The 18,053-nt window shown below is 40.3% G+C and overlaps 1 protein-coding gene across 7 annotated transcripts in view; it reads left to right on the top strand.

Annotated features, from left to right (window-relative positions):
• Window positions 1–18,053, top strand: part of ITPR1 (inositol 1,4,5-trisphosphate receptor type 1) — a 330,414-nt gene that overhangs the window by 115,933 nt on the left and 196,428 nt on the right. For all 7 annotated transcript variants that reach the window (XM_058726155.1, XM_058726158.1, XM_058726156.1 and 4 more), the window contains exons 5-7: window positions 5,719–5,834; window positions 15,528–15,614; window positions 17,863–18,021. In XM_058726155.1, the coding sequence (XP_058582138.1) occupies window positions 5,719–5,834; window positions 15,528–15,614; window positions 17,863–18,021 (362 nt within the window). The remainder of the gene's footprint in view (window positions 1–5,718; window positions 5,835–15,527; window positions 15,615–17,862; window positions 18,022–18,053) is intronic.

Below are 18,053 nucleotides of genomic sequence, written 5' to 3'. Positions count from 1 at the left end.
GGTATGTGCACCTTCTTTAAAAAGTGAAATCCTGGGGCGCCTGGGTGGCGCAGTCGGTTAAGCGTCCGACTTCAGCCAGGTCACGATCTCGCGGTCCGTGAGTTCGAGCCCCGCGTCAGGCTCTGGGCTGATGGCTCGGAGCCTGGAGCCTGTTTCCGATTCTGTGTCTCCCTCTCTCTCTGCCCCTCCCCCGTTCATGCTCTGTCTCTCTCTGTCCCAAAAATAAATAAAAAACGTTGAAAAAAAAAATTAAAAAAAAAAAAAAAGTGAAATCCTGGAGGTGGGAATGAACGTCATAGATACAGGATTTTTTTTTGTGGGTGATGACAGTGTTTTGGACCTAGGCAGTGGTGGTGGTTGCACAACATTATGATGTTCTAAATGCCACTGAATTGTTTACTTTAAAATGGTTAATTTTGGGGTGCCTGACTGGTTCAGTTGGTAGAGCATGCGACTCTTGTTCTTGGGGTTGTGAGTTGAAGCCCCATGTTGGGTATAGAGATTACTTAAAAAACAACATCTTTAAAAAATAAAATGAAGGGGCACCTTAATTGGGTGGCTTAGTCGGTTAAGCAACCAACTTCAGCTCAGGTCATGATCTTGCAGTTCTTGACTTCAAGCCCTGTGTGGGACTCTTTGCTCTCAGCTCAGAGCCTGGAGCCTGCTTCAGAGTCTGTGTCTCCGTCTCTGTCTGCCCCTCCCCTGCTTGCAGGCTGTCTCTCTGTCTCCCCCTCTCTCTCCCTCTCTCCCCCTCTCTCTGTCCCACTCCCTCTCCCTGTCTCCCTCTCCCCCCTTCTCTCTCAAAACTGAATAAAACATTAAAAAATAATAAAAAATTAAAAAGTTAAAAAGTAAAAGTAAAATGGCTAATATTAATGATATGTGAATTTCACCTCAAAAAAGTTCAAATACTGCTAAAATGCAGAATAAAACTAACAATTCTATGTCTGACACCTCAAGCCTTCCACTTTCCAGAGGCAACAATTTAAAATGTTTTAACATTTTCTACTGACATTTACCCCTGTATTTCTAGATGATATGTATCTCTTTTTTAAAAAATTTTGTTAATGTTTATTTATTCTTGAGAGACTCCCTCTTCTGGAGGGAGGGAAAGCGGGAGGAAGGGTCTTTATTCTGCCCTGCCTAGTTGCAGATGGATAGCCATGTTGTATTTGTAATGCTGACATCCTCAAGTTTTCTCCTCTTCAGCATTACCATCCTTCTTCTGCCCCCCACCACCCCACCCTCACTCCTTAAATAACTCCTGTATTTCCAACCTGCTAGTTGATGGATGGCTTACTCAACATTTCAGCTTGGATGTTTCATAGGCACTTCAAACTAAGCATAGCTAAAATTACTGATTTCTACCTCTCTCCCCAAAGCCGCCCCTCCCTCGCCTCAACCTTTCTTGGTGGGCACTGACACCACCACCACCACCAAAAAAAACCAACAAAAAAACAAGAAAAAAGCCCCCTTGCCAGGTTCTCTGCTTAAAGTCCTGGGGTAGCTTTTCACTGCTTTTAGAAATAACTATTCCCTGCTTCGCCAGGGTCTTCATGACCCTGCATGATGGAACTTCTGCCTGCTTCTCTGACCACATCTCTTGTAACTCCCTTTTGCCCAGTACCCTTCAGGCTGTTTTTTTTATATTTTTTTACGTAACCATGTCAAAATTTCTTTCAAGGGCCATTGTGCTTGCTAGTCTTTGCCCTTGGAAGGCTATGCCTCCAGATGTTTATCAACGTGGCTCCTTCACACCCTTGAGCTGTCTGTCAGGTGCCCCTCTGCTGGAGTTGTCCAACCCCACGGCCCTGTGTAAAAGGCTGCTGCTGTATACCAGCCACATTGTGTCAGCATATAATTCTTATTAGTACATAAATCCTCTGTTGTACTCTTTGACTTGATGTAGTTCAACTCGTGTCTTTAGTTTTTTGCTATCATTAGAATTGTACTAAGAAACGTGTGAGTTGGGTTCAGTGTTTTATTTTCAGCACCCGGTACCACACCCAACACAGTAGGCATTTTAATAAATAGTAATTGAATCGGTGAATAGATGCATGGGGACTTAGAGCTGGAGGTATCTTGAGAGGACATACCTGCCCCCACTTGGGGAGCTGTAGAGATTACAGCACAATCCGGTCACTAATTCAGCAACCATCACTGCGCTCCTTCTGTATTCCTAGGCCCTGAATTACAAGTGCTTGGAGAACAGACAAAAATCTCTGCACTCGGGAACCTTTTGTTCTGGAGGGTGGTATGGAGACAGTGGGGTTTCGCCTGTTCTTCTGGTAGCCTTTGTTATGTGACTTAGTCTTTAATGTGACTCTCTCTGGGTGCGCTTCTTTGCTTTTTCACTCCCCCAGGGACTCTGGGGCACACCTGTGGCTCCTCTTGACTTCCTCTTCTCTTAACTGTACCATAAGTGCTCATTTCATAGTTGATGAATCTTCAGGCTGTTGAACGTTCTCCCTCCCACCAAGTTCTGGGATGCTGTTTAAACCATGGAACATCACCCATGACCATGGGTTCCAGCCCACTCAGCCCTTTCTCACTTAACCCAGCTCTCTTTTTAGCTAACTTCTGTGCTAGCCCAGCATGGCATCTGCTAAAGCTTAGGAATATTCAGGAGTAATTTTTTGAAAGCTTAATTTAGTTTATTCTTCAAAGGCTTAAAATAACAGTTGTCACATAAGGTATTCTTTGTGGCATTTCTTTGGGGTGAGATCAAACTACTCTGTGTGTACATGCGTGTGTGTATATATATGTGTGTGTGTATATATATGTATATATATACACACACACTTCCCTCAAATATGTATTATATATATATATATATTTTTTTTTTCTACTGGATTTCCTGCATTTGTGTATTTCTATACTTAGCCCAGTATTAAGATCCAGTGGAACTTTAATTTTGTCCTGCTGTGCCATCCAAATAGCAAAGGGCAATGTGGAGCCGCTGACTTGCAGAATTTTGGAAGGTTAGTTTAACATCACATTTGAATTGCTTAATTTAATTTTCTCTTTGAATCAGTTGCTAAGCAACTGGCAAGACAGGACAAAATCAGCAAGGCTAATTTGGTTCCCTTACTAGTTTGTTAGCATCTCTTATGTTTACATAGCTGATTGGTTGTAAATAGGCTTAATCCATTGCAATGCATTGTTTTGTCCAAGGAAAATAGTTGGTGTGGAAGTCATGGCAAGGCTTTGGTTGCATTGATAGTGCTTAAATTTACACTCTTATCCTAGGTGAATGTAAAGTCATCTGAAGTTTTGAGCCTGTGTTGTGACCCACTTACTTGTCATGTGGGGTGTTTGACTTGGCTGTCCCTTGAACATTGTAGAATAGTTCTTTCCATTGCATGTTAATCCATTGGCATTATGGTTCCATTCTGATTGTTCCTAAAATCAACTTAAATTCTTTTGTTTGCAATTCATACAATTTAGTTATTATCAGGTGAAGTTTGTTGGAGGAAAAAGTCCGTTGTATTCTCATTATTGATGAAATTTAAAACTGTTTATTTACCCTGTTTGGTCCATAAAGTAAGTCCTGTGTGAAATATTAATACCAACGGCATACATGTTTTGAATGCCTTTTTTAAGTCCTGTGATTATCAAGGAAGTCACCCTTGCTCAGTCCACTCTTTGCCCACCCTCTATTCTGTGCCAAAGAAAGGACCTTACCAGCTAACCAATAGTCTCATGGTTGTGTGTAATTGTTCATGGGGTAAATAGTGGGTTCACATATGTCAAACTGGTAGGAATACTGTGTCAATGATGTCATTAAGTGGCCATTGATACAGTAACAGTGACCTGTGGCTTTCATAAAAGGTGGGGCCAGCAGCTCTATTTTTAACAAGTTACCTGTGTTGTCTTTTGTTTTCTAAAGATCTAGATGGCATCTTTCATATGCTCTAATGATTTCTTTGATTGATGATTACTTTATGTTCTTCATGAGTATGTATATACCTTATAACTGCTTATGACTATATAGAAATATTTAGTGATGAAGATTACAGAATGGAAAATACTTTTTATTTCTATGGTTGAGTGTTGTTTTATTTTTTCCTCCACACTGTATTTGTGCAGTAATTGGTAAAAATTCACTGATCACAACTAAAAGAAATGGTGGTCTGACCTAGAGCAAAGTCCTAGTGTCTGCGTACTTGATAGCAAATGAATTTTTGTTGCTGTGAGAGAGTTAGTTGGGAACTACAAAAACTCAATATTGTTCAAGTTACTTTAAGAAAATCTGTTTTAGTGAACAGATGAGAGTAAGTGTGTGGTTAGTAGGCTGAATTTCCTTAGAAGCTTGTTCTGAAATACTTCAGGGTATAATTTTTCCAAATCTGGGTTTTCATTCCAAAGTTACTGATTGTACTGTATAAATACTTAACCATTTGAAAACCTAAGTATGTCAGTATGTACATTTCTCAGGGAATAGGTGTCACTATTAGTGTTAGTTTTCAAGAGCAATTCTTTTTTTTTTTTTCTGATTCTTCTCTCTTCTGCCTATTTTTTTTCAATATATGTTTATTGTCAAATTGGTTTCCATACAATACCCAGTGCTCATCCCAAAAGTCTTTTTTTTTTTTAAGAATAATTATTTCTAAACTTTATTGGTGGCATATCCCTGTCAAAAATTCAGCAAATACACCCCTAAACTATGTGTATGTATATATGTAAAAGTTTTATGTATGTGTCACTATACTAATATATTGTGTATATTGTAAAAATAAGCAGGAAAATAGACATTGATGAAAAGATTAAATAATAGTGTAGTATCCTGTCAATCATGATTATCCTGTTATGATTATCATACTGTAAGGCACAGAAGTGCTGTAGGGTAAGGCTAATAATTAGAGACAATACTTTAAATGGTTTTGTATCATTTTTATTATCTAGGTGATATTAGGTGTTTTTGTTTTTTTAGATCATCATTATTTTCTCTGTATAATGGCTCACAAGAGGAACATGAGAATGGTTGGTTGTGCCATTTTTTCATTTGTGGGGTTTGCATTACCATTGTCTTCGATGTTTGGATATCTTGGCAGAAATATTTTGAAGCCGCTAGTCTATTTTGTGAGGGTCAGTTGCACCACCTAGGACAATATACAAAGTCGTGTGAGCCCAGGCATACCTAAATGGGAGCACATTGTGATGCACCGATGCTGAGAGACAAGGGCATGTACTGTCTCAGCACAACCCCCAGATGTTCTGTTCTCCCGAGAATCATCTAGTGCATGGTGTTCAAGAGACCACTGCCCTAGGAAGTCTCTGCAAAAAGACTTCTGTAGTAATTTTTTTTTAAGTGTGGTTGGATTGAAGAGAGTTGTATTTACAAATGAAAATGCTTGTGTGTTGCATATAACTAGGATGTCTGTCCTTCTAGCTGTCCATCATGAAGGAAAGGAGATGACTGGGGGGCAGGGGTAGCTTTAAGAGCCCTGGACTGAGTCCTAGCCCTGCCACTAACTGGCTGGGTGACAATGGCAAATGAATTGACTTAATTTCTAAAAGCCTCAGTTTCCTCATTGGCACCACCATTGTAGTGGTGAGGATTAAAGGTCAAAGGAGAGGTTCGTACAAGGATCTTGTAACTTGTCATGTATACTTACATATAATCTGCAATGCCTTGTATGAATAAAAGGGCAAAGCTTTTTCATACGTTGAATGCATATACTTCCTCAAAAACATTTTTGTTTGTTTCACTTCTAGATTGCCTCTTTAAGCTATGTCCCATGAATCGCTACTCTGCCCAGAAGCAGTTCTGGAAAGCTGCCAAGCCAGGGGCCAACAGTACAACCGATGCAGTGCTGCTCAACAAACTGCACGTATGTATTGCGAGGGGTTTCTCCATGAGGAGGGTCTTTGGAGTGGCCACTGGGTAGTGTCTGAGCGAAATGGGTTAGCGTTACAACCCCTCAGCTCTGGGTACTGGCTTTCATATGACCTTTGTGAAAGGGATAAAGGGGAGCTTGGCCCTAAGGAGAGAAATATCATAGTCAGCCTGAGATATCTTGAGAGTTACTCTCTGCTTAGCCATTCCACTTCTCAGATGACTGGCTACAGTACTGGTTATGAGCATAAGTTCTGGAAGCAAATTCTGGCTGTATCACTCACTAAATGCTGATCTTGGGGACGTTAATTAGCTATTTGGTGCAATTCCCTGCTTATAAAAAGGGAATGGTAATATCCACACGAGGAGACTCTTGTGAAATGAAATCAAACATGAAGAAACATAAAAGGTACATGAACAGTGCCTGAAATGTAGTAAGTGCTTAATAAATTTTAGCTATTACCACTGTATTGATCCTGACTATTATCTTGGCATATAAGAGAGAAGTGTATTCCACTGTTAATGTGCTGTGTGACCATAAGCAAGTTTTTGAGCCTCTCTGCACATGTTTATCCATCTGTAAAATGATGACATAGTTTTTTTAGTGTCTTGTATCTAGATGACCTAATTCTTCTGTGAGGCTAATTTGTGTGGAACTACTTGGAGGTGTTTAGAAGAAGGACATGACATATATCCAATGTAGTGGTATTAAAATTGCAACATATTTTCTATCCCAGGATTTTCCTGCTTTGTTTTTCTCAGTGTTATCATGATCTTTCTAATTTATCAGCTGGCTACCGCCACTAGTATGTAAACTACCTGAGGACACAGATTTGTATCAGATTTGCTCATTGCTGTATCCTTCGTGCCTACAATATGTAGTAGGCACTCAAATATTTACCAACAGAATGAAAAAAAAAAAAAGGTCTTTATTGAGACTTAGTGATAACAGTTGAAGACATAGAGTATCTATGAGCACCATGGAACTTGCCAGGTCATGTCTCACACTGGGTCTCCCGGACTAACATATGACAGAGTCACCACCAGCTGCATTTGGTAAGGGAAGCGACATGTGGAGGACCGTCTTTATTCAGTGATACCATGTTAGGTGGGTGTTAGGTACTCTAGGTATGCTGAAAAGACCTGGTTCCCAGCCTTGGCGAGCTTGTTGTACCCTGTGAGAGCACGTAGGCAGTCACTCCTGTTGCACTTAAAATGAAATCGAGACTTTGTGCCTGCTGGACCGTGCTTTCTCCTTTGAGGCTTCTGAACTACACTCCTTATGCTCCACTGGCTTTATTTCACTTTATTGTTTTGAGCACCACAGACTCTTACAGATTTTTTTTTTAAGTTGATGTATTTATTTTGAGAGGAGAGAGGGAGAGAGAGAATCTCAAGCAGACTCCACACTGTCAGTGCAGAGCATGTTGCGGGGCTCAGACAGAAAAACCGTGAGATCATCATCTGAGCCAAAATCACAAGTCAGATGCTCCAACAACTTTGCTACTTTTGTGCTTTCTGTTTATTCTTAGAACATTCTTCCCCTGACTCTTCCTAAGTTAAGACCTTTGTCTCCTTCATATCTCTGTTTTAAGTGTTACCTCAGTGAGGCCTCTCCTCACTTCCTTATCTAAGTGATGCCCTGCTTGCTTTCCTGTCTTTGGATTTTTCTCAGCACTCTTCCCTGTCTTACTCATTAGAATGACAGCTCCACAAGATGAGGAACAATGGCTGGCTTGATCATCACTGTATCCCCAGTGCTTAGAATAGTGTCTGGTATGTAGTAGGTGCTCAAGAAATACTTGCTGAATAAATGAGCACTGTGCTAGGTGATGGTAATGAAACTGTGATGGTATCTGAACCCTTTGGGAGCTCAATAGCTAATCAAGAACAAAGAGGTGGTGACAAGGCACCATGGCAAGTACTCTTACAGGGTGAACCTAAAAGCCCCCAGGAGGTTGTGGAAACACTTAGAAGGGGCACCCAAATCCATCTTTGTGAATAAGCAGTAGCGATATGGTAGTCAGGGAGGGCCTCCCGGAGGAGGAAATGATGAGTCTCAATGTGAGGCATCTGTGGGAGTCAGAGAGTAGGAGAAGAAGAAAGAGCACAAACAAAGAGATTGTTGTGAATACTTCAGGAATTGCATCATTATTTTCGTGGTTTCAGGGCCGATGTTCTCAACCTCAGCAGACTGATTGCTCCCTCTTAAGAGAAAATATTATGTAATTTTATGAACAGGAAGTAACATTCATAAATAATGCAACCTCTGAAGATACCAGTGTCTTTTTAATGTGTATTTTTGAGAGCGCGTGCACTCGCGCGTGCAAGAGAGAGGGGAGGTGGGAGTGGCACGGGAGGGGCAGAGCAAGAAGGAGACAAAGAATCTGAAGCAGGCTCCAGGCTCTGAGCTGTCAGCACAGAGCCTGATGCCGGGCTGGAACCCATGGACCATGAGATCATGACCTGAGCCAAAGTTGGACGCTTAACCAAGCCACCCAGACACCCCTGAAGATACCAGTTTTTTAAAAAAGGAGAAATAACAGGAAAGTAATAAATATTATAATGGTGTGCTTTGGTAAATTAATGCTCAGGCACGATTATTCTAGAGGATTTAAGGAAATAAATGCTCTCACCTATTTGTATAAACTCTATGCATGAGGCAGCCAAAGATGGTGACTCAGGTAGGTGTGTAGTGCTGGCCACCAAATAGCATGTTTTTCGTAATGTGATTTTCCAAAATGGTCAGCAGCCCTTGGCAGTGTTAGGAAGAGTGCAAAGTGTACTCTTCCTGTTATTAAATAGGACTTGCATTTTGCTTAAATGTATTAATGGTGGTAATTAGACCATATAAAACTGTACTTTGTGTTGATCTGTAAAGTGGAGTTAGGGGCTAGACCCAGAAATTGCAGACCACCTTTTAACCCTTGGGAATGTCAACCAGACATAACATTGTACGGGATGAATGAGACTTTACCATGCATTTCAGGGCACCCAGCATTCCTAGCTCCTGTCCATTCAATGTCAGTAGTGCCCCCCCACTGCCCCTCACCACTGTGATGATCCAGGGTCCTCCTAAAGTCTGTATCTGGGACTGTGGAATCCAGTTGAATGGGTTTGTTTAATCTTTGAGGTCTCTAATGTGAGCTATTTAGTGCTTATGCCTGTGGGGTTATCTTGCAAGAAGTGCATCTTCTGTTGTTCCGCCTTTCTTTTTCTGGAAGGAAAATCATTCTGTTCAATGAGATCTTATTAGGACATCTCAAAACCTTCCTTCTCCTATGCTTTTTACAGCAGGGGTTGTAAATTAAGATTCCTCTTGATCATGCAGGAAGCATAATCAACCGGAATAAAGGGAACTTGGTGGGCCTCGTTGCTAAGTGGAGGGTGCGTGTGTGTGGGTCCACAGGGGGCAGATACACTCCCCTGCTGTTGCTGTGTGGGAAGGTGGGCTCAGAGCTGCTGCCACATCTTCTGCTTTCTCAAGAGAAGCTACAAATTCATGCTTTATGTCTATTATCTCAAGTTTTTTAAAAATGTCAGCAACTAATTTAATTATAGTTTAAAGCACGCATTCAGCACAACAATGTCTCAATCTGAGTGGGGTTCTTTAGTCAGCTGTTTGCAACCTGTGATATGTATTATGTTTCCTTTCAATGGAAATTCCATGCAATGCTCCTTCCCATGAATGAACTGTGAAAAAAACCTGCACATTACGTTTGAGAAAACGTAATCCTCAAGGTGAGCAAGAACTCTGAACTCCTTATTTGAAAAAAAAAGACAATTATTTGTTTCATGCTGTTGATTCTTTACTATATATTTTTTAAAAGGAAACCAATACTTTTTCCTGATTTGGGATTCCTGATGTGACTTGGGTGTTGACTTTGTGCATTTCCTACTTTTATTGCTTATTTGGACCTCCCCACCCCCACCCCGACCCCCACCCCCACCTAGCGTCTGAAAGTCATGTACATGTCTTAGTTCAGTCATTAAAAATGTTGTATTTTGGGTAGCCACTTGCCTTTGGGGGTTAGTGGCCAGTCTCCATTGAGTTTTCATTTTTATTTTTGTCAACTACTGTGCAGTACCCCAATCAAAGGTCAGATTATTTTAAATTAATGCCATTTAAGGAATTAGTTGTCTAGACCACTTGACTTCCCTTTGACTAGGATAAGCCACATAGAAACAGCATTCTGAAGGAGAATGACATCTAGTGGCTGGATACTGTGTGTTCATTCCCTCTACAGCACTAACTGGATTCTAACTGGTCTGCTCATGATTTCTCAAAAGTCTCTTGGCAAAAGGAGCTTCTCCTACCTGCACATCATATAATGTGCTCTACAGGCCTTGACTACTGTTTGCCAACAGCATTTTGACTGACATTGTTTTGGTTCTGAAAAACAGTCAATTACATTAAGCCATAGTTTGGGCAAGCTAGGAAGAACCGGAAGAGTGACCCATCTACTGTCTTCAGAAGCCTGAGTCTTGTATTGCTTGTTTTCAGAAGCCTTAATTCCTTATCTTCCTTGTCTTATTACATGGTTCAGGGATTTTTGACCTTAAATAACCTCTCCCCACTGTTCCTGTGACCTTTCTGTAGTAATTGAATAATGGTTTGTCTGTTTGTGAAATAAAGTAACAGGTGGCTATGATAGGGGTGACCTTGATGTTGCTTAGGGAGCATGGTAGTATCCATGATGAACCATGGAGATAGAGGCCGTAGCATTAAGTGTGATTTCTTCCTCAGAACAAAACAGTCCTCAACCTAGTGTGTTAGGGAAAAGAACAAGTATTTAAATTATTAGGTTTTAAACATTGAAAAAGAACACATTTAAGATGGCTTTTTAAAAAATCCAGGCTATTTGTCCCAGAGATACAATGAAGAGGTTTTTGAAGAAATAACATACGTGAGTGTTAAAGACAAATAATTCTAAAATATACATGAGTAAGAAAAGGGGAAAAAATAATGCAATCCCTAAATCTTAATCCTCAACTATATTGTTGGTTTTTATTTGGTGTGTCCCCCCATCCACTCCCTATTATATTCCTGTATTTATACATTTGGAACTATCAATGGGAACATACTGTATTCTCCTTCTTTAACTTGCTTTTATCCACTTAATATGTTATGAATGAGTAAGAATCTTTTACCTTCATTGTAATGATTACATGGTTCCTCCATTTTACTCCAGTACTTTAATTTTAGATAGCCAATCCTTGTGTGGTGTGTTGTATTCAGAATTCTGAGTTTTTACAGTGTCAAAACTAGTTGTTATGGACTGATGTCTGTGCAAGGTTATCTTTTAAGGAGAAACTTCTGGAAATGGAATTGGTAAATCAAAGTTGAACCCATTGAAAAAATTTCTGAGCGACATTGCCAGGTTATCCTTTAGATACATTTATTAGTTTACCATCTTACGGTGTGGGCCATTTCTTAGAATTTACTTAAAGGGTTTAACAGACAAAATCTCACTCTGTGCAAGGGTGAAGCAACCTTAATCAGTGGGCCCAGGTATAGTTAGTACCTTACTATCTTTGTAGCAATCTGTGCCTCACCTGTTGAACCTAAAAATCATGAAGGTTATTTTTGTCTAAAACCCTAATTTGGCTTTGTGGAAGGAGGCATAAGGACTGATGGGTGAACTCAAATGAATACATTTGGTATTTTACGTATTTAACCAAAAGTAATATAAATTGGACACTTTTCTCCTTAAAGAGTGCTTATAGAAAAAGTAAATTTTTTGAATGGTCCATAAGGTTAATGCATTGGTTCATTTAATACTTACCTAGGCTTGGTTGTCATTAAATCTTTTAAACAGAATTGGAGATGTGACTTTGGGTATTTATTTATTTATTTATTTATTTATTGACTTTGGGTATTTTAAGTGAGGTTCTTAGGTATTTATTTTCCAATATAATTTTTTAATTTTACTTTTTATATATTTTTAGACAAATGCCCTTGAATCTGTGAAACTGGTGGTATTTAATTGGTTTTTCATATGGAAAAATGCCTTCTTCATGACTAACTTGATGCTTCTTTTTAGATGTGCCAGCAAACACTGAGTTACCACTTTTGTACTCCATCTAGGCATAGGTAGGAACTTAATATTTTAGATTGGTGCTACTTAAACTAAGGCCACTGGAAATTAAAAGTAAGAGGAATGCCCATGAGAATTTTCTCTCCTAAACAGTAATCTTTACATCATTTTAAATCCAAGAAACACGTTTTTGGGATTTACTAAAGATGAAAACTTACTGTGGGGTTTTGAGTAGACAAAAACTATGTCGGAAAATGTTAAATTTTATTTTACTGAAGGTATTGATTTTTCCCGCTTTGACATTTTTTTCTTGAATTTCTTGTCCATGTTAGCTGAGACAACTACTTAGCAGAAAGAACAAATGTCTCTCTAAAAAGTATAAACCTTCCTTCCAAGTGGATTCAGTGCAATATTGTGTTTGGGAAACTACCTGCTGAACCTGTGGATACTGTAGAGATCTCTGGAAGGGTGCCGCACAGGCATGAGACTAACCAGAAGAGAAGGTGGGAGGAAATGAAGGGAGGATGTGGATGCAGGGGAAGGGAGAGCCAAGAATGGTGCTGAAACAGTTTGGATGCCTAGGATTACCATGTCATCCACACGGGTATTATTTCTGGATGTGTCTTGAACCCAGTGGATTTTATCATTGTGTAACTGAGAAGGGCAAGCTGGTAACTAATTCTAGGAGAGAGAGGGAGGGTAGGAAGCCTCTGAATGGACCACTGTTGTACGGGGTTGAGACAGATGTGAGAAACTTAAAGTGATTTACACTGATACAGGCAGATCATTCTCTCCTGCAACACGGGTTTCTTTTTGGTTTACAATTGCTTTCTGCAGCTTATTTTTGTGAAAAGACATACTTTGCTAAAAATACCTACATTCAGGGTAGAGGTGGAGCAGATGCTGAATTTGAAGGAAACGGAGAGATCCTTCACCCAGCCAACTTACTTCACCAGTTGAAATTCTCATTGTTAGAACATTTCTTAATTTTAGAAACTTATGTATAATAATAATAATGGTTAGAGTTTATTGAGTTTATTTTCTCTAATCTTCACATCTGCCCAGAAAGACTTACTTTTGTCCCCATTTTGTGAATAACAATATTGAACAAGAAGGCTTGATGAGATGAAGTAACCTGGCCAACATGATAAAGGTAATATGTGTGGGACCAAGCCCAAGCCCAGAAGGGTCCTATGAAAATGCAGACTGTTCCTTGGGAAAGAGGCCCTTTAACTCATTGGCATCTGGTAGCATCTGGCCTCAAGGAAGGGGAAACTTCAGGAAGAGAACAATGGAAAGTGTTCTGAAATCTACAACTGGTCACCAGGGTTTTATTACCCATCAGATACTGAATTTGTTCCTTCTTAATGTACTTCTGTTTGACCGAGTCTAGGTTTGGGGGAAAAGGCTGCTATCAACAGTTTCTTTGTTGCCTAGGGCAAAACTAGTTCGCCTTCAACATGGTTATAATATGATAACAGTGCTTTCTCCGTTGTAAAAATAAATGAAGAAAAAAATATTCATGTTGATGGCCCTGGCAGAGTATTCAGGAACCCTCTCTTCAGCTTTACCTGGTTCTCTAGTATGCCGTATTTGGACTGGTAATGTCTCCCAGTCCCGTTTATAACTACAGATTTGTAGTTAATCCAAATGTGGGTTTGAGAATTACCTCTGCTACTTAGTAGCTTTGTGATTTTTAAAAATATCCAACATTATTGTATAATTGTTTTAAATTGAAGGGTAATTAGCATGCAATGTTACATTACTTCAGGTGTACAGCATCGTGATTTGACAAGTCCGTATGTTATGCCCACTGTAAATGTAGCTACCATCTGTCCCCTTACTATACTATGACAATATTGATGATTATATTCCCTGAGCTGTGCCCTTCATCCCCATGACTTACTCATTCCGTAACTGGAGGCCTCTACTTCCCAGTCCTCTTCGTTCACTTTGTCTACCCCTCACCCTCTCCCTTCTGGCTACTACCACTTTGTTGCCCTTATTGATGGGTCTCTGTGCTTTTTTTTGTTGTTTGGTCATTTGTTTTTTTAGGTTCCACATATAAGTGAAATCACATGATATTTGTCTTTGACTCATTTCACTTAGCATAACACCCTCTAGGTTCACCCATGTTGCCACAAATGGCGGGATCTCATTCTTTGTAATGGCTGAGGGATACTCCATTGTGTGTATGTGCGCTTCTGTGTGCACTTACACTGCAATATAGATGTGTGATTTTTATTTTATATTTATTTTTTAAAAATTTTGTTTATTTATTTTGAAAGAGACAGAGAGCATGAGTGGAGGAGGGACAGAGAGAGAGGGAGACAGAAAATCCCAAGCAGGTTCTGCGCTGCCAGTACAGAGCCCAGCACAGGGCTCAAACTCCGGAAACCATGAAATCATGACCTGAGCTGAAACCAAGTGTTGTAAGAAGCTTAACCAACTGAGCCACTCAGGCGTCCCAAATTTCAAGTGTACACAGAAGTAAATAGTATAACAAATCCCTTTTGTACCCATTATCCAGCTGTGTAGTGTTGAATAAACCCTTTAATCTTGGAGCCTGTTTTCTCTTCTTTAAATTGGGGATAATGATGGGGCACCTGTGTGGCTCAGTCAGTTGAGCATCTGACTTGGGCTCAGGTCATGATATCGTGTTTGGTGTGTTTAAGCCCCACATCAGGGTTGCTGCTGTCATCCCAGAGCCCACTTCAGATCCTCTGTCCCTCTCTCTCTGCCCCTCCCTGCTTGCGCTCTCTCAAAAATAAATAAAACATTAAAAAAAGTTTTTAAATGGGGATAATCTCTCAGGAAGCTACTATGAAAATTAAATTATAATAATGTCTAACAATAATAACTCCATAAATGCTGCAATGACCAGACGTAATGGTACGTGATTCCTCTGAGGTGTAGGTGCTCTTTTTATCCTCATTTTATGAAAGTAGAAACTGAGGATCATAAATATTAAATAATGCATTCCAGGACACAGATCCAGAAATCACCCAAAACCAGCATTTAAATTTAGTTTTATTTTTCTGCAAAACCTTAAAAGAGGATTTTTACAAATCATAAAAAGGCTATGCAAATTCTCTCCCACCCCTACCCTATTTTTTTCAAAAATATATAAGCTTTTGACGTAGTCTTTTTTTTTTTTTTTTTTCCAACTTTTTTTTTTTTTTATTTATTTCTGGTACAGAGAGAGACAGAGCATGAACGGGGGAGGGGCAGAGAGAGAGGGAGGCACAGAAGCGGAAACAGGCTCCAGGCTCTGAGCCATCAGCCCAGAGCCTGACGCGGGGCTCGAACTCACGGACCGCGAGATCGTGACCTGGCTGAAGTCGGACGCTTAACCGACTGCGCCACCCAGGCGCCCCAGACGTAGTCTTAACCTAAGCAGATGTCAATGAATTCCTGAAAGAAAAAAAATACATTTTAAAAAAGCAAAAAAGGCCAACAAAACAAGGGCATAGGGGGTTGACCTCTTGAACCCCTTGGTCATTTTGCATAGCCTCAGGGCATATTTATGTACAGTATTTGCTTATATTTGTGTTTCTCGTATAAAACCGGCAACATTGGTTTTGCATCATTGAGGAGAAATATAAGCCATTGTTTCCTGTTTGTGACCAGTCTCCTTTCTCCGTGTGTAGCATGCTGCAGACTTGGAAAAGAAGCAGAATGAGACAGAAAACAGGAAATTGCTTGGGACCGTAATCCAGTATGGCAACGTGATCCAGGTAGGTCATGGCCGCTCTTCTCCTCTGGAGCATTACAGAGAACAAAACTGAAAAAACAAGCACGTGAGATCGGGTTTGGACAAGGTTCCAACTCCATGGAGACAGACTATTGCAAAAGGTCTAGTGTTCTTATATGGATTGGTCTCTTGGGCTTGCTTTTGAGTTGGCCTTCTGTCAGTGCGGGAACCCACTACTCTGCCCCGTAGTTGGTGATTTAAGTTCTATGCAGATATTTTAAGTGGGTATTTCCCCACCTGGAAACCAGCCTGGCCACTGCACTTCTGTTTCACATGCCTTCCTTGAAAGTTCTTCCTGTTGGTGAAAATTGGATTCCCTGTACCTTTTATCTGTTGGTTCAAGAGCTGGTCATAGGGGTAATAAGAGCAATTCTGGGCCTTCAGGTAGAATATTTGGTGAATAGGTCTCAAGTCTTGTCTCACAGGTTTGTAAGGCTTACTTGTTTATCCCTTGTGCCTTTAGAGTTGGTGTGGGGATAAAACACAATCTAGGAAAGAGCTACTGAGGGCTTTGCTAAGAAAATCTTTCTGGGTCTGTCCTTGCAGAAAATAGTGTGTGAAGATATCCAGGGCCAAATGTAGCGTTTTTCTGTTTATCTAGTTGCCAGCTAGTTTTGACAAAGGGTAATAGTTACTAACTTTTGAGGACCTGACCCATTTGGTTATCTTCCTTCGTTATTTCCCTCTCTGAAAGATTTTACTTAACATTTAAACCTTCTGGTTACAAAGGTATTCTTTCCCATTGTTATTTCTATTAGAGAGCAGTGATAAACTGGAGTATGGGAAAACTAGAATTGCCACATGGGTAACAGCAAACTTTTATGTTTAAATGGGTTATTATTATTTGGTCTTCCGGAATAGTAAAGTGCCTTTCAAATCCTGCCAGTCCCGCTCTGCCTCCCTTTCAAATTCTATCCGGCTGAGAAAGGACACAGGGGTCCAGGTGGGCCCAGAGTTCAGTATCTGCTTTATTGCTGGGCCAGGCCAATGCCTTCACAGTCAGAGTGAAGAATTCCATGATGTGGTAAGATGAGAGAATATGGCTTGAACTAAAGATGACCGATGGGGACAGGAGCTCAGAATGTAAGCCCTTAAGTGCATTCCAATTCAGATTTTGTGAGATTTATAGCAAGAAATGGAATGTCTCAGTTTGCTTACCAGCAAAATGGGAATAATAATGGTATTTGTTTCCAAGAACAACTGAGAGGTACCTGTCACAAAGTAAGCTTTGAATACATTTTAGCTGATGTTATTTATTATGCCTTCTTCAAAGCCTGGATCTTGGGATCCATCTCTAGATAATGTCAGTTTATAAACCAAGTGAGTTCAGCACCTGGACAGGTGTGTGGAGGAGCAGGGGCCACTCACCAGGGTAACAATGAAGATGTCAAGAGGGTATCACCTTCCCCTGTGTATCATGGCCGGGGGGATGTCAGGGGCTCACAAATCAGACAAGTTACTCCTTCACCCCAACAATGCTGGTAGAAGAATGTAGACTATCTAGGCGTATTCTAGACACTGTATGTATTGACATAGGAAAAAGAGATATTGGCAGTTGGCAATGAAGTTCCCTGCCAGTCTTAATATTTTTTCAGGATTTGGCAGTCTTTTATTCACTCTTTCTTTTCTCTTACAGCCTGTTAAGTCGGGAAGCATTAATCAACGCTTCTTGATGTAGACCTACTCTGAGACAAGTTGTTTCCCTTAATTGGGAACCCTTAATTGTAACCCTTAATTCTAAAGAATTAAGTGCTTAGCAATTCAAAGTGGAAATTTGTAGCAGCCATGTTCTTTCACATGAAATGACTACCCCTTACAGGGTATTCACTTAAACTATTTCTTGTGCTCAGAGGTGGCTTTCCTTAGCTCCATAGTAGGGTCAGGGATATTCAGATAGCAGTTCCTCAGCTCCTTTACATGGAATTAGATGTTAACAGATGGCAGAGTGGTTTACCTTGCTGATGGTGCGCTTGACCTGAGCAACATCCATCTTGTCCAGGGCCATGTTGAGGGGAAAAAACAAAATATTTCTTCTTCCCTCAACTTGTTCTCCTTTTGCTCTTTGTTGTTTTCTAATTACTCTCTGCCTCAGGCAGTTTTATGGCTCTGTAACTTCACAGTTAGCTCAGGGGTGGAAGGAATGTTTGATACATATTTATCTGACTGAGAGAGAAATCCTAGAGATTCAGAGATATGCTTGCACTCACCCTATTCTCTCTGTGGGTTTTCAGCTCCTGCATTTGAAAAGTAATAAATACCTAACTGTGAATAAGAGGCTTCCAGCGCTCCTGGAGAAGAATGCCATGAGAGTGACTTTGGACGAAGCTGGAAATGAAGGGTCCTGGTTTTATATTCAGCCATTCTACAAACTGCGATCCATCGGAGACAGTGTAAGTGTGAAGTCCCAGCCTGGGGAGTGCCC

This window comes from Neofelis nebulosa, chromosome 4 (assembly GCF_028018385.1).
Source record: "Neofelis nebulosa isolate mNeoNeb1 chromosome 4, mNeoNeb1.pri, whole genome shotgun sequence".
In the NCBI taxonomy this organism is placed as follows: domain Eukaryota; kingdom Metazoa; phylum Chordata; class Mammalia; order Carnivora; family Felidae; genus Neofelis; species Neofelis nebulosa.
The sequence above is the reverse complement of the archived record's forward strand: the minus strand, read 5'-3'. Positions and strand labels throughout refer to the sequence as shown.